Here is a 17810-nt window from a genome sequence, read left to right as displayed (position 1 = left end):
AGGCTTTATAAATGCCTGGCAGATGCAGGCTCTATCGCCCAGAGTCATGAAATTTTTGCTAGGGATGACAAAACTACCAAATAGCAAGCAGTGTTCAAACTCAGATTTGCCCTAAATCTAGAGCCCACAGTCCTAAATCTGAGCACAAAGGAGAGCTGAGCTAAGCAATCCCAAATTAAAATGATGCAAATGAAACAGTGTAATCCTGCTCTAGTCTCAGGGACCAATCCTCCTCCCCATCTTATCTAAATCCCTAGGGCAGACATGGGTTACAGAGGCACTTCATCTACTGCTGGAGAAACAAAGACAGCTCAAGTGGGAGACAATGAATTGAGAGACTATATACCACCCTTATCAGTATCCATTCTGCCAAACACCCTGATAAGTAGTGCTGAAGTGCACAGGCTGCTGGCTTCTGCACTCTTCCACAGAAGTCCCTCTCCCCCCCCCCCTCAGGCTTTCACCCACAGCAAGTGGGGTGCACAGGCAGTTTGCCTCTGAAGTTTCCTCAGAAGTTCTGCTTTCCACCACACCTGCTCTTCACCTCCCTGCAGCAAACACAGGGATTCTTCCCCCCATCCCCTGGCTTCTCAGAGAGGACTGAAGGAGCTATGGGTGCCAGCTTGAGTGAGACAAGTGATCAAACTCCCTAGCTGCAGTGGCACTGAGACTAGCACTCTCCCAGGTAACCAGCTGGGCTCTTCCCAGCTGCAGTGGGTGCCTGTCCTTGGAAAAGGAGATTAAGGTCCCACCTTTAAATCATAGAAGAAAGGTAACCAGAGGTTACAGACAGTTATGGCTGGCCATAAAACTGATATGTTTATCATAGTTCCTGATAGCTCCATAAAATGTAATCTTTAGGTCAGAAGATAAACACACACACACACACACACACACACACACACACACACACACACACACCAGCCTCAGTTTCCGGATTCGGCCCTACCAGATGGTATCTTGTCTGAATTATGACTTAACCTCACCGGCCTTCCCTCCGCTTCACCTTAAGCATTCAAAGAATTTCTAACTCTGTTGTATGTAAGTGGCAAGACACATAAGCTGGCGGTCGACCTCCTCTCCTGTGCTGTGGGAAGGTTTGTGATCGAGTCAAGACTCATAATAAAAGACTCTTATGCAAGATTGCAGTGAACTGTGCAGTTCTTGAGCTCTTCTGGGTTTCCCATGGAATCAGGGCACAGCAGTGCCCAGTTATTTCTAAAACACGCTCATTTATTTTCCGTTTCCCTAGTCTTGGGTAATTCAGGAAGTCATACAAGCCATTAAACAAGAAAATTATGAGCGAGTTCTTAATATGTCTCTTCACATGGGGTCAGACAGCTTAAAGACACGGAAAGGGTTGTACCTATCTTCAAGAACTGGGATTATTGCATTCTCTTCTGAATCAAGGCACCTGGACATCTGGATTGTGAGCAGGTACTGCTTGGGTTATGAATGTACCTGTGCAGTGGGAGGGCCAAGAGGTGTTAAAACTCTGTGTTTCTTCTATAAGTGTCAGGTCTGCTAGCCAGCCTCCAGCTGACACTAGGAACCTATTGCCTTGTTTTTTCCTTTCTCTCTTCCTTTTTGGGAATGTAGAACCTACAGTCCCATACATCCTAGACAAATTCTCTATAACTGTAAGGGTCCATGACTCTCCAAAGAATGATACCTCAGACTCAAACAGTACAGAAATGCGGAGTGTTTTGTTTTTCAGAAATCCAGCTTGCTGGGGTCTCCTATTACCAAGACAGAGAAAGACTTGCAAGTGTGCTTGAAGGCCTGATTTAAAGAACTTTAAGGAATTCTTGGGTAGGTTGCCTCTATGTTATTCTGCTTTTTCTATATATGGCATTCCATCCACTTTTGGGGTGTGGCGGCTAGGAACTTGCTGGAGCTGTCTGGGAACTGTTGCTGAGGAAGTAGCTAAGGACATATGGAATCTGCTGCTGATCCATTGTCTTTGCTTCAAACCAGGTGACTGGGATAGACTATTATCTGGGTGTGAAGGCTAGATCCTGAGGTTTATTCTATTAGTAATTGACTTGTCTGGGATTGCCTAAACTTGCCCAGTATTTAGAACTACGACTACTCTCCTTAACTGCCAGTTTGAAGTCTGTCATGGAAGAAACCTCGCTTTCTCACAACTACATCTGAGCTACAGTCACACTCACTAACGGCTCATCTCAACATGCGGACTACCTGTCTCTCTTGTGCTTTGACATGAATTTACAAGAGTACAAATGTCACTCAGGGGAAGATACCTACTCCATGCATATTGCTAATATACTTTCTTCTAAATGGCTTGAACAGAAGAAATGGAAAGGGGGAAATAGACAATCAAAACCAAATAAACAAAACCTACTTTTAGGCGGGGTAATAGTTCAGTTGTTAAATTCTTTCCTTATAGACATGAGGACCTGAATTCAATCCACAGAGTTTATTCACAAAATCAGGATATTAGTGATACATGCTTTGAAATGCAAATTTCTAGGGTTTACTTTCAAGTTAGCCTAGCTTAATGAGCACCAGGCCAATGAGAGGTCTTGTCTCAAAATAATTAAAGTGGACAACCACCAAAAAGTTCTAGTGAAGTTGTCCTCTACCCTGCCTACTTCCCTGCACCAGCATACAGACATGCATCCACAGTTACAGGCACTGAAATGTAAAGGCTTGCAACTGTCAAGTAGTGTCTGTGATTCATTGACAGACTAGCCAGGAAACAAACTCATTAGCATATGTTATATCTGAAAAAGAATTAATTCAGGAACTTTTCATATCTTTTATTGAATGTTGCAGCTATTTTTAAGAACACACACACACACACACACACACACACACACACACACACACAGAATTCTGCCTACATGTGTGCCTGAACACCAGAAGAGAGCACCAGATCTAATTATAGATGGTTATGAGCCACCATGTATTTTCTGGGAATTGAACAGGAGACTTCTAGAAAAGCAGTCACTGCTCTTAACCTCTGAGCCATCTCTCCATCCCACCTGTCACAGTTTAAATATGAAATCTCTTCTAAAGGATCATATGATTGAACCCTTGGATCCTAGCTGATACTGCTGCTTGAGGAGACTATGAATTGGAAAGATTGAAAATTGGAATGATCGAGAATTGGAACTATTTCTCATGGGAGGAAGTGATATACATATGTGTGTGTGTGTGTGTGTGTGTGTGTGTGTGTGTGTGTGTGTGTGTGTGTTGAGGGAATTTCCAGACTCTTGTTTAAATATTAGGGTCACACTCTAAAGAATATTTTTTTTTACTCACATCTGTATATTTAAATATAGCTATCTGGAAGACTTCAGGTTCCTGAAGGAATGGTTTATAAACATCTTCAAGGAGTTTACAAATTTTAAAGAACTTCAAATTTTGAGTTCTGGACTCTATAAAATTTATACAATGTTACTTGAAGACTTTGCATGTTCTTACAAATAATTTTTCATTTTCATTACACAGAACTGACAAATCCACTTATTGAGTTGTCATCTAATTGTTTCCGAAATTATTAAGTGACAAATATGTCTCAAAGGAGGACACTGACAAGATGACATATTAGTGGGATGAAGGAGGTGCATAAAGAAGATGCCTGAACTGTAACTAGAATATCTAGCAGGGAAAGAGAAGCAAAATACAAAAAACACTGGGGCTCCTAGATCAAGCCTTTCCTGGTCTGGGAGAGAAGAAACACTGCACAGCTTGGCAGAGTACCTAGTCATCACTCAGGTATCCCTGGAAGTGCAGTCACTTGTATATGTACAACCACATTAGCAATACAGTCTTAGTGTTTGCAGGTGTGGGGAAAGCCATTTCAATGGAAGGGACACCCAGATCTAGCCTCTAAGTAGAGTTTTTGTCAAGTACAAATTCCCTGTTATCTCTTCTCTAAGGTGGCTTGGGTTAACTTTCTTATACACGATATGAATTTCTTCTGTGCATGTGCAAACATCTTTCTTTCTTGATTTGGGAGTGTGTGTGCATACATATGTGTGGGTACATGTATCCTGTGCATATGAACAGAGTCCAGAGATAGACAGAAGGTACATTGCTCTGAGAGTCTTTGACTTATTCTCTTCAGGCAGGGTCTCTGACTGGTCCTTGAACAACCTGGCAGTCAGAATGTTCCTTGGTCTTTCTATCTCAGTCCTGCACAGCTCTGGGCTTACAAATGTGTGGAACCACACCTGGAATTTGAACTCAGATCTTAATTCTAGTGTAGCAAGTAATCTTTTTATGTAATGTAGCCATGTGAGCCTTACGTGTGTACCTTCTGTTCTCATTAACATACAGCATGCACTTAGACACAATGTCTGAAATAGCAGTACATCACAGAAGCGGCTACCTTAGCGTAAGTCCATGCCCAGGAGATCATGCACTCAGTATTTCTATGTCCATCTCAGGCAGATCCTTAGTCAGCAAAGATGCTTATCCAGCTAAGTCCTTATCCCTTCTAGATACTCAGTTTATTATTCTTTTAATAGAAGTCTGGACATCTATCATTATAGCTTGTCATAAAAAGGAAAGATGACACAAAAATGTAGCCAAATATTTATAAAGTCAAAGTCACTTCTAGAGAAAAGGTACCATACAGCTTTATCTACTGACAAGCCTGAAACGCATATCTCCCCAGCCTCACACAGAGCTTTGCAGTGTCCTTCCCATGCATTTGTCAGTCTCTCACAGAAGACTAACACATCTTACTTTTAAAACCAACTTAATCTATAGTGTCACACATGCTTGATACACTAAAATATACTCAAGCAAGTCAGGAAATGAGAGACCCAGGATTCTTTGAAAACTCCAGCATAGTTCTAACAGACCCTTATTTAAAAAAATTTTTGTGGTAGTCATGCTTTGTTTGTAGGTGTGTGTGTGTATGTATGTATGTATGTATGTATATATCTAAATGAATGCAATGAAGGCCACGGATATTGGATCCATTAGAGGTGGTTGTGACCCACCATACATGGATGAGAAAAACTGAACTGAACTCAGATCTCTGAGTTCTTAACTGATGAGCATTCTCTTCATCTTTGGTGACCTTTTCTCTGAGATACCATTGAAGGAAAAAAAAAATCGCTATTACCTTCATCTGTGGACTGTAGCTCAGTTTCTGATACATTCTCAGGTTACAAAATGAAATAATTATTTTCAATTAAAACTGGGGATGTCAAACACATATTGTGGGTCCAGTTAGTGTTTTCCTGTAATTCAGAACAGTGTTTAAATTATTTTAATACTCTCAGACATAGAGAAATATTTTCCCCATGTGGATCACTTTAACCGGCAGAGATTTCTTGGTTGGTAATCAACAATCATGAAACAAATCAACTCCAGCACTTCTCCACATTTATCTTGTGGGGTGGGTCCACATTTAATAAACTCTGCATTCATCAATTTTCCATTATCCCTCTTTGCTTGCAGCTCACACTGAGCCAACAACAATATAGCCCTCCTTAACAGATTGTGCCTTCTGGTTTTTATATCACATTCTCTCCTTAGCACTGACTGCTATTGTGATAATGAGCTTAATAGTCTTATTGAGATGAATTTCCTTTGAGCCTCTCTTCTTCTTCTTCTTCTTCTTCTTCTTCTTCTTTTTTTTTAAAGCCAGAGAGAGTCTTTTGTTTCCAGGAACCCTTTCCAGTCCTGAATTCTTTCCATTTGACTGCAGGGCATGTAGACACCTGGGGCTTCAGATTTTGGCCTAGAGTTCTTTACTTTAGGCGTCAGCAACTCCCCCAGGTTCAGCTATAGCGCCTCTTTGTCTGCTGAAAGGCCTCTGAGCCAATTGTTCTTAATGAGCCTGCCTGGGAAATAGCCCATAACCTAAGGAGCGCTTACCTGTCCCACTGAGTTTTCAGTTTACTCAAGAAGCACTGAGATATTGTTCTTTCTTTTATATACAAAGCTCAAAATAAAGAAGCTGACAGCCTGTGTACACTGGGTATCTTCTCTAAGTAGAAGCCACACACTGGCTTTAAACGCAGTAGTCATGGTTCTCACCACTTTAGCTCTGGACAAAGCTCATCACACGCATGAATCAATCACTTATGGTTTACACTTACACAGAGCTTCACAAAGTGAGGGCCTGACCAGATGCCCCACAATCACTTGATATCTTTTTAGAGATGTAAATTCTTCAACCTACTCTGACATAGGATATTCTCCAAGCAGAGCTCAATACACTGTGCCTTAACAAGCCCTGTGGGGGTATTTTGAGGCATGCTCATTTTTCAAAATCCATTTTACAGGTCATATGAGGTCAACACCCTCATTATACTTGCTCTTCAAGAGAGGAAGTTAAGCTTCCTAGGGATTTATTTATCAGAGTCACAGATTATTTTTAAAGTCAAAACAGAGACAAAACATATAGAGAAAACAACAGCTTAATGATGAAACACAAATTAGTAGTAAAGTCTCAGTAGGGGTGGTAGAGATTTCTTGGTTGGTAAAGTGCTTGGTATGCAAAATAAGGATCTGAATCCAAGAGAAAATTTGGGGTTTTGGGTGTGCCTTTATAATCCAAGGACTGGACAGATAGAGACAAGTGGATTCCTAGGGTCTGCAGGTTAACCAGCAGAGCCAAATTCAAGGGATCCAGGCTACTGAGAAAACCTGGCTCCAAAAATACATAGAGGAAAGACACATGTTAGATCAGGCCTCCACATGCAATCACACACATGTGCATGCACATCAATACACACACAGACACAGACAAACACATACCTCAATAAAGAAGAGGCAATTAAAAATGACTCTCACTTTTGCAGACACTATACTTCATGTGATTCAGTAATTTTAAAAAGGCAAAAAAGTGTAAAAATCAAAATATTAACTCTGACTTCTATTCTAAGGAGAGAGTCTTCAGAACATATTTGGTTTATATTAATTAAACATACTATTATAAGCTGAACTTCCTAAAAACTTGGAGTACTTTGACAATAAGATTCATTTTATAGAAGTGGATTTAGAAGAATTAATTTTAAATAGACTATCCCAATCCTTTGATATCAACTGCTGGATTATATCCAACTACAAATGCAAGCATGTTAGGGACTACAATTATCTGCTCGTTCACAGACAGTGTCCATGAGTATTAATACTGAAGTCTACATGCTGACTCCATGTCCAAGGAATGTTATTAAGCAACACCTGTGTACACAGGTAAATGTAGAAAAGCACTAGCTTACTAAAGAGGCTAGACCTAAAGCAGGCAATACCCTGAAGCATCACTGCAAATTTTCACATAAGAAAGAAAAACAGATGGGCAGCAGGTTCTTGGCAAGAGTCCACAGTCCTCCATAATTTTGTGGCCATCAATCAAGTAAGGGCAATGCCCCAAGCCCCTCCACAAGTAGAGGACATGACCACAGGTCACATAGCCTTAAGACAGATCTCCATTTTATTGAGGTACCTAAAGGCCTGGAGGCTTAGCAATGAACTCCCCTTCCCAGGCACTCCTCCTTGCAAAAGGTATTTAACCTCAGGCCCACCCTGAGAAAGTGGGGTATGGTTTTACTCATCACCACTCTCCACCATGCCAATAAATGCCTTAAAACCATAGACTGTCTCCTTTGATCACGATCCACCATGAGGAGCAATGGAACAGGCCTTCTTCTAAAGAGCCTGCCACTAATGTCTCTCAGAAGGCCTCTCAGAGCTCCCAGCTATGGCCTCCACCAATCCAAGCCCCCTCTTTGGACAAGCCAAGGACTCCCTTCCTCTCGGGACCCAGCAGGGGCTATCCCCACCTTTCCCCCTCAACCCCTGGCTAAATCTAAACATTGTCATATATATTTGAATGTTTTTTAGAACTCTGAGTGGTGACTGGCTGTTCAGCACACTCAGAATAGAGTATAGATTCCTCAGGTGTAATCCTACTCATGCCAATGTTGGACGAGTGACATAGTTGAGTTATTTAGGCAAGTTATGTAAAGTATCTGATATATAGGCAGACACATCCTCAGCCAATGTGATAGTGAATGTCAATTTGACAAAATCTAAAATCAGTTGAGAGATGAGCCTCTGAGCATGTCTGTAGAGAACTTTCTTGCTTGTGCTAATATACATGGGAACACTTGCCAACAGTGGGCAGCGGCATTCCCTGGCTAAGATCCTGAACAAGATAATAGTGAAGAAAGTGAGTTGAGCACTGACCTAACAACATTCACTGCTCCTTCTGATTATGGATGTCATGTGACTATCCACTTTAGTCTCCGACAACTGTGGATTCCCTGCCAAGATAGAATGTAAACTTAAACATGAAGCCAAAATGAACCATTTCACACTTATGTGACTTTTCTTGGCAGAATTTTACCACAGTCCACTGAACATAAGAAAGTAAGATAGCCAATCACACAGTCTTACTGACAATCATATTTTATTACCATGTTTTCCTATTTTTATAGTTGACATAGCATATTCTGTGTTCAAAACCATTGAAATTTCAAGAGAGGAAGTAACACACAAATCTCTGTACAGCTGGTAGTCCAAGTTCCCTTGAAATAGAGCTACACTTGAACCAGGGCCAAGATGTGATCTGATTATTTCTGAATAGATACAGTACAGTTATTAGGCTACACAGTCTGGTTACAGTGAGATAGCAGAGACACTCACTGGTTAGCATTAGCACATCTTATCTTTATTCACTGGAAATGGAAAGTATTTCCTACCCAGATGCTGTCTTCTTGCTTGTACTGTTGCCAGTTGTGCCCTGTGTCACTGAATATCAGGGAATAGCTTGTCACCCAGTCAGAGCTCCCATATCTTCCCTGTGTGGCCACGGCTGTAATCTCCACTCTGTTTCCCAGGTCCAGCTGCAGCCACTGATGGGCACTGGAATCTGCTGGAGACCAACCACCAGTTCCTGGAATATAATGAAAGAAAGACTTGTAATAATGCCTTAGGAAGTCACCATTTCTTATGCCAAAGATCAATGAAACTATGTTCAATTATGGCACAGTTTCTGTTTCTGAACTTAAGTTCCTCATACTTTCAGAACCAATTTTCTAACTTATATCCCACGGCACCAGGTCCAGGGAAAGGGCAGTGTTTATTGGTGCCAACTTCCTTCCTCTTTCTTTCCTTTTAATATTTTTCTCTCTTCAGCTCCATTTTTTCCTTTCTCTTTCCAAATCTGTACGATGAACCTACTCGAGGACTCATGTCTCAGTGTGGATACAGAGCTGAAAGAAGGAATTCATTAAGCATTCCATGGGCATCAACGATTACTTTAACCTTTATTCTCCATGAGGAGAATGCTTGGTGAAGGGAAAAGAAAGGTTCAACGAAAGCCTGTGAGGAACCATCACAGGAGAAAGACAGAAGTTACAATGCTGGCACAGGAGACAGAATGTCTTAGCAGGTGCTTAGAAAGACCTTTCTAAGACGGAGACAGTAAAGCTGAAACCCGAGTCCAGGGTAGCCATGCCTGGAAAGGTGGGAAGCAAACAGTTCTATAATCATCCACGTGCTAGGAACAGAAGAGGAAATGATACATATGCAGCTGCAGTACTTGGGGACGTCTGTCACATCACGTATAACCCACTGTGCTCAAAAGGGCATTGCAACAGCTGCTTGGCTCCTAGACTAATCATGAAATTTGAACTTTGTAGATAATCAATATTCATTTTCTTGGAATTGGAAAACCTATGCCTAAAGTTTTTGTCTCCACCTTAAGTAAGGAAAAAGTAAATCAATATAAACTTTTAATGACTGCTTAATGCTCAAGTACTCTGGAACATGGCTTGAGGGATGGTGCAGTGTCTTTTGAGATGAAAAGGTGTGTGGTAAAAATCAACCATCTTGTTGGCCCCTTTGCTGAGATCTGGATGGAAAAATGCTTCTAAATATAGAGTAACAGTTTTGCCATTTCCTTAAACTTGTGTGCACATTCTCCTGATGCTCTAGTTTACCTCCAACCAAACGAACAAGAATTTACTCAGACCTCAGCTTGGTAGCTCCGGCACTTTCTATTTCTGGTCTACATTGCAAATTCACTCAGACCTGGCTTAGTAGCTCAGGGGCACTCTGCATTCTGGCTTCTACTGCACAGTATCTCACTGTAATGGGACTAGATATATTGATACTGGAGCTGGGAGAAGGAAGGCAGAAACCTTTCTGATCTTAAGACATGTAGGATATAAGGCATAATGAACACAGTGAATCCCAGTATACAATAGCTGAGTCACAATAAGCATTGATTCTTATCCCGACTCTGGATTGGTTCAGTCTAACAAGTACACAGGAAGTTCCATCCAAGTGATAGTGCAGACACCCAACATCTTCCCAGTAATTATTCCAGCACCATCTAGACCTTGTGTACTGTATATATTATGGGAATATGAAAACAGGGGGAAAGTATCAGCTTATCTGCAGTACTCTAGTTTTCTTAAGATTCTTTTTATTTCCACCAACTAAATAAGATTTGAAACAGGGATGGAGAAAGACCCATAATTGCCATCAACTTTGAAATGTGTTCTTCGTAGTGGTTAGTGTGCCACAAACACAAACAAACTAACTAAAAACAGGCACTGTGGTATGCTGATACTCTCCAACTCTCCACTGTTGTTCTAGTATGAATTGTGTGTGTGTGTGTGTGTGTATATATATATATATATATATATATATATATATATATATATATATATGTGTGTGTGTGTGTGTGTGTGTGAGTGTGAGTGGGACATGGCAGGAGGGGTAACTGATTTTCTTTTTCTTTTTTCTTTTTTTTCCTTTTATAGTATTACAGCTATACCTACAAGATCAAGTTCTCAAGAATAAAGCTATATGTAGACTTTCTGTTATGTCTTTCCCCCTGTTTTCATATTCCCATAATATATACAGTACGCAAGGTCTAGATGGTGCTGGAATAATTACCAGGGAAGATGTTGGGTGTTTGCACTATCACTTGGATGGAACTTCCTGTGTACTTGTTAGACTGAACCAATCCAGAGTAGGGATAAGAATCAATGCTTATTGTGACTCAGTTCTTGTATACTGGGAGTCACTGTGTTCAGTATGCTTTTACTCCCTGCAATATGAAACAAATAACATACATCTCATAATATTGTGAAAGGAATAGATAAAAAGCAAACTTTAAACAACCAGACAGCCAGGATTCAAATACAGTTAAAAGAAATGCAGCTCCTTGAGATTACATTGTAAAAGGAAATAATGTGGCTAATCCCCAGGGTAGCTCAGGCTGAGGAGACATTCATTGTGGAGAAGGTTGTTCTCAAGCCTGGCCACCTGACTCAAATTCTCAGATCCACATGGCAGAAAGAGGGGGCTATTTCAGTAAGTGGTTTCACATGAACACAAAGACTACCACCACCCAAAAAAAAAAAAAAAAACAGAAAATGTAAAAACAGATGAAGATGGGAGGAATAAGTAGTAGAGGCAATAGAAGAGGGCTAGGAGGGGAGGAAAAATGGGTAGGATTGATTAAAACACATTATATGCAACCATGTATTTCTCAATAAAAAATAGAGAAAAACAAATTCAATAGGGAAACAGCTGTGGGAGGAAGCAGCTCAGTCTCCTGAGATATCAGCCCGAGAAGTACACACTTTCTGTTACTGATATCACTACTACTCACGATGCTCAAAAGTCCCAGCCACTACCCCTACCTCCCTGCTTATTCCTTAGCGCTGAAAGAGGTGCAGATTCTATCTTCCTAGGAAATTCAAGCTGATTCTTGAAGCATTCATCATGTGCAATCTCTATTGATGCTCATTTTAGAGAATTCACTGATTTTAATCGGTAAAAAAATCAAAGTGGTTTTAAACACTGTCACCTCAACAATACTAAAACTTGATAGTAAATGGATGCAAATGTTATGAATTTGGTTTATTGCTTGTATTATGTTAATTGGGTCCTTGAAATTACATGGGTATTTGCACATCTGCATGAATGACATTTATTCATTTATTCATTTATCTATTCATTTTGTGTGTGTTTGCGGGGTGTCTGGGCATGTTTGAGTTTGTCTGTCCACCTTTGGACATTTGTGTGTCAATGCATGCATGTAAAAATCAGGAAATATTTTGTGGGATTTGGTTTTCTTCTTTTGTAATGTGAATCTGGGGGATTAAAATCAAGGAATTAGCCTTGGATGTAGGTGTCTTTACCTCCTGAGCCATCAGCAATACCTCTTCTGGGCATATACTCAGAAGATGTTCCAACTGGTAATAAAGACACATGCTCCACTATGTTCATAGCAGCCTTATTTATAATAGCCAGAAGCTGGAAAGAACCCAGATGTCCCCAATAGAGGAATGGAAACGGAAAATGATGTGGTACATTTTTTTTTTTTTTTTTTTTTGGTTTTTCGAGACAGGGTTTCTCTGTATAGCTCTGGCTGTCCTGGAACTCACTTGGTAGACCAGGCTGGCCTCGAACTCAGAAATCCGCCTGCCTCTGCCTCCCGAGTGCTGGGATTAAAGGCCTGTGCCACCAGGCCCGGCTAAATGTGGTACATTTACACAATGGAGTACTACTCAGCTATTAAAAACAATGAATTTAAGTTGCAAATGAAAAGAGAAAATATGATCTCACCTTAGATAGGTACAGCATCCAGAATTAAGCAACAGTTTTTCATAAAACCGGGGATGATTTTAAGACTATGTCTGATTTGGTTTCTAACACCCTATAAGCCTTACTAACTGCATACTGGGTTGTTGACATTATTTTAGGCCAGATCCCATGTACTCCAGGATGACCTAAAATTACTTATGTAGCTGAGGATAATATTGAACTATGAATCCCCTGCTTACATCTACAGAATGTTGGAATCACATGTTCATGACATGCTGTCTGATTTTACATAATGTTGGGAATCTAACCAGGGCTTTGTGCATATTAGCTAATTACCATTTTAGCAATATATGAGTATGCTCCCCACTGGATAGCTAACTTAATTTTTTTTCTTTTTTTTTTTTTTTTTCAGAAAACTTCGTGCATCTAGATCTGAGGTACAAAAAATAGAGGTCACGTTCAGTACCAAGTTCTTCTCCCAGGGTTAGATTAGCAGACGTTTTCCCAACTGTGTTCAGACCCAGTTCCAGGAAGTTAGGCAGTTTATCCAACATCTTGAGACCAATAATTGACAAAACAGGAGATCCCAGCCCAGACAACTTGACTCCTGCAACAGAGTTCTATGCGCCTAGCCACGCTAAGTCACCCTCTCTCCATTTTTCTGACTTCAGATTTATGACATAGGTTTTAGCAGTGACTAAAAATCATAAGCATGTACAAACTACTTGTATAAAGCATAATCAAACTTTAAATAAAATAAATTAAATTTTAGAAAATCGTCATTCTACCTTGGCAAACCTCTCTCTCTGCCTTCTCTGCCACCTTGCGGATAGTCAGCTTGAATGCAGGCTGGGAAGGTTCTGATTATGAAACAGAATAACTCATGGGGAAGTCAGAACTCTCTCCATTCTACCTGCTTTTCTTTCCTCCTCAACAATTCAAATGGGAATTGATGCATGTCCCACATTGAAAATGGAACATAGAGAAAAGAACATAGTTTCTTTTCAGGGAAACTAAATAGCAGGCATTCCAAAATAGCCTCCATCTGTACAAGGCCAGCTGAACAAGTTAGATGTGACATCCAATGCTTTCACATGTAATAGGTTTTAAGCACAATGGTTTGTTTTATTTTATTTTTTTAATTTTGTGCATCTATGATGCATATGTATGGCCATGTGTATGCTGGTATGAATGTGCACATATGATTTGGATTCTTGTGCATATGTGTGTGAAAGTCAGAGTCAAGTGTCTGTCTATCTGTATTGCACTCCATATTGGTTTTGAGGCAAGGTCTCTCCGTGATGTCCTACTTAACTTCACCCTAACATAGCTTAGAGCAATCTAGGCTCTGATCAATTGAGAGACTGCTCAGATAAGCCTGTAGGAATGACTTTGATTATTAATTGATTGGGAGGCCCAGGTCCACAGTGGACAACTCCCTTCCTTTGACAAGAGATGGTGGGTTTTATAAAGACCCCCTGCCAGAGGAGGGGTATCTGCCCAAGATGGGTCTCACTGCCTGAGCTGGTGAGGGAGCCATCTTTGCTTTGAGTTGCCCAGGCTCCAGTCTGTGCCCATGGGAGTGCAGACTGCAGAAACTACACAGTTTCTGGGACAGACTCCGTTTTAGGCTCCAGGCATCTGGGCACCTTCCCTGCCAGAGAAGAGGTGGCCACCCAAGAGTGCTCTGTACTCCAGAGCAGGTGAGAGAGCCATAGTGTGTCCAGGATCCCTCTGAAACTAGTCTGTGCAGGTGAGTGTGCAAATTTCAGAGGCTACACATCTTCTGGGACAGGCCCCATTTTGGGCCTGCATCTTCAACCAGGAGGCAGATCTGAAGGCCAGAGCTCTGTGCACATTCCCTGCAAGAGGAGAGTTTGCCTGCAGAGAGTACTCTGACCACTGAGACTCAGGAGAGAGCTGGACACCCAAGACTGCTGACAGAGGCTAACAGAATCAGAGGAGGAACAAGCTCCAACCAGAGACAACTATAACAACTGATGCCAGAGATTACTAGATAGTGAAAGGCAAACATAAGAATCATACTAACAGAAACCACGACCACTCACCATCATCAGAACCCAGCACTTCTACCTTAGCCAGTCCTGGATAACCCAACACACCTGAAAAGCAAGACTCAGATTTAAAATGATCTATCATGATGCTGGTAAGGACACTAAGAAGGGAATTAAGAACTCACTTAAAGAAATACAGGAGAACACTGCTAAGGAGGTAGAAGTCCTTAAAGAATTACAGGAAAACACTGCTAAACAGGTGGAAGTCCTTAAAGAGGAAACACAAAAATCATTTAAAGAATTACAGGAAAACACAACCTAACAGGTAATGGAATTAAACAAAACCATCAAAGACTTAAAAAGGGAAGTAGAAACAATAAAGAAAACCCAAAGGAAGACAACTCTGGAGATTAAAACACAAGGAGAGAAATCAGGAACCATAGATGTGAGCATCAGCAACAGAATACAAGAGACAGAAGAGAGATTCTCAGGTGCAGAAGATTCCAGAGAGAACATGGGCACAAGAATCAAAGAAAATGCAAAATGCAAAAAAGATCCTAACTCAAAAATTCCAGGGACTCCACGACACAATGAGAAGACCAAACCTACGGATAATAGGAGTAAATGAGAATGATGATTTTCAACTTAAAGGGCCAGCAAATATCTTCAACAAAATTATTGAAGAAAACTTCCTGAACCTAAAGACAGAAATGCCCATGAATATACAAGAAGCCTACAGAACTCCAAATAGACTGAACCAGAAATAAATTCCTCCTAACACATAATAATCAGAACAACAAATGTACTAAATAAAGATAGAATATTAAAAGCAGTAAGGGAAAAGGGTCAAGTAACATATAAAGGCAGGCCTATTAGAATTACACCAGTCTTCTCATCAGAAACTATGAAAGCCAGAAGATCCTGGACAGATGTGATACATACCCTAAGAGAACACAAATGCCAGCCCAGGCTACAATACCCAGCAAAACTCTCAATTACCATAGATGGAGAAAACAAAGTATTACATAATAAAACCAAATTCATACAATATCTATTCATGAATCCAATCCTTCAAAGGATAATAAAGGGAAAACACCAACAACACAAGGACAGAAACTACACCCTAGAAAAAGCAAGAAGGTAATCCTTCAACAAACCTAAAAGAAGACAGCCTCAAAAACAGAATCTCAACTTTAACAACAAAACTGACAGGAAGCAATTACTTTTCTTTAATTTCTCTTAAGATCAATGGACTCAATTCCCCAATAAAAAGACATAGACTAATAGACTGGCTACACAAACAGGACCCAACAATTTGCTACTTATAGAAACCCACCTCAGGGAAAAAGACAGACACTACCTCAGAGTGAGAGGTTGGAAAACAATTTTCCAAGCAAATGGTCCAAAGAAACAAGCTGGAGTAGCCATTCTAATACTGAATAAAATTGACTTCCAACACAAAGTTATCAAAAAAGACAAGGAGGGGCACTTCATACTCATCAAAGGTAAAATCTACCAAGATGAACTCTCAATTCTGAATATCTATGCTCCAAATACAAGAGCAGCCACATTCATTAAAGAAATTTTAGTAAAGCTCAAAGCACACATTGCACTGCACACAATAATAGTGGGAGACTTCAACACCCCACTCTCACCAATGGACAGATCCTGGAAACAGAAACTAAACAGAGAGACACATGGACACTAACAGAAGTTATAAAACAAATGGATTTAATAGATATCTACAGAACATTTTATCCTAAAACAAAAGGATATATCTTCTTCTCAGCCCCACATGTTACCTCCTCCAAAATTAACCATATAATTTGTCAAAAAACAGGCCTACACAGATACAAAAATATTGAAAATATCCCATGCATCCTATCAGATCACCACGGACTAATGCTGATCTTCAATAACAGCATAAATAATAGAAAGACAACACTCACGTGGAAATTTAACAACACTCTACTCAATGATTTCTTTGACAAGAATGAAATAAAGGAAGATATTAAAGACTTTTTAGAGTTTAATGAAAATGAAGCCACAACATACCCAAACTTTGGAACACAATAAAGGCAGTCCTAAGAGGAAAACTCATAGCCCTGAGTGCCTCCAAAAAGAAACTAGAGAGAGCATATACTAGCACTCTGACAGCACAACTAGAAGCCATAGAACTAACAGAAGCAAATTCACCCAAGAGTAGTAGACTGCAGGAAATAATCAAATTCAGNGCTGAAATCAACCAAGTGCAAACAAAAAGAACTATTCAAAGAATCAGCCAAACCAGGAGCTGGTTCTTTGAGAAAATCAACAAGATAGATAAAACCTTAGCCATACTAACTAGAGGGCAGAGGGACAGTATCCTAATTAACACAACTAGAAATGAAAAAGGAGACATATCAACAGATCCTGAGGAAATCCAAAACATCATCATAGCCTACTACAAAAAGATATGCTCACCAAAAACTGGAAAACCTGGAGGAAATGGACAAATTCCTAGACAGATACCAGGTACCTAAGTTAAATCAGGATCAAATTAACGATCTAAACAGTCCCATTTCTGCTAAAGAAATAGAAGCAGTCATCAATAGTCTCCCAATCAAAAAAAGCCCAGGACCTGATGGGTTTAGTGCAGAGTTCTATCAGTCTTTCAAAGAAGACCTAATTCCTACTCTCCTCAAACTATTCCACAAAATAGTAACTGAAGGTACTCTACCCAATTCATTTTATGAAGCCACAATTACTCTGATACCTAAACCACACAAAGATCCAACAGAAAAGGGAACTTCAGACCAATTTCCTTTATGAATATCAATGCAAAAATACTCACTAAAATCCTCACAAACCGAATTCAAGAACACATCAAAACAATCATCCAGCATGACCATGTAGGCTTCATCCCAGCAATGCAGGGATGGTTTAAAATATGGAAATCCATCAATGTAATTCACTATACAAACAAACTCAAAGACAAAAACCACATGATCATCTCGTTAGATGCTGAGAAAGCATTTGACAAAATCCAACACCTCTTCATGATAAATGTCTTAGAAAGATTAGGAATTCAATGCTCCTACATAAACATAATAAAAGCAATCTACAGCAAACCAATAGCCAACATCAAAGTAAATGGAGAGAAACTTGAAGCAACCCCACTAAAATCAGGGACTAGACAAGGTTGCCCACTTTCTCCCTACCCATAAAATATAGTGTTTGAAGTTCTAGCTAGAGAAA

General features: G+C 40.1%; 1 protein-coding gene across 1 annotated transcript in view; it reads right to left on the bottom strand.

Moving 5' to 3' along the window:
* Window positions 1–17810, bottom strand: part of LOC110321973 (contactin-associated protein like 5-2) — a 631889-nt gene that overhangs the window by 437278 nt on the left and 176801 nt on the right. Inside the window, exon 3 of the mRNA XM_029538684.1 lies at window positions 8694–8887. Within this exon, the coding sequence (XP_029394544.1) occupies window positions 8694–8887 (194 nt within the window). The remainder of the gene's footprint in view (window positions 1–8693; window positions 8888–17810) is intronic.

Source organism: Mus pahari, chromosome 5, assembly GCF_900095145.1.
Source record: "Mus pahari chromosome 5, PAHARI_EIJ_v1.1, whole genome shotgun sequence".
Taxonomy (NCBI): Eukaryota; Metazoa; Chordata; class Mammalia; order Rodentia; family Muridae; genus Mus; species Mus pahari.
The sequence above is the reverse complement of the archived record's forward strand: the minus strand, read 5'-3'. Positions and strand labels throughout refer to the sequence as shown.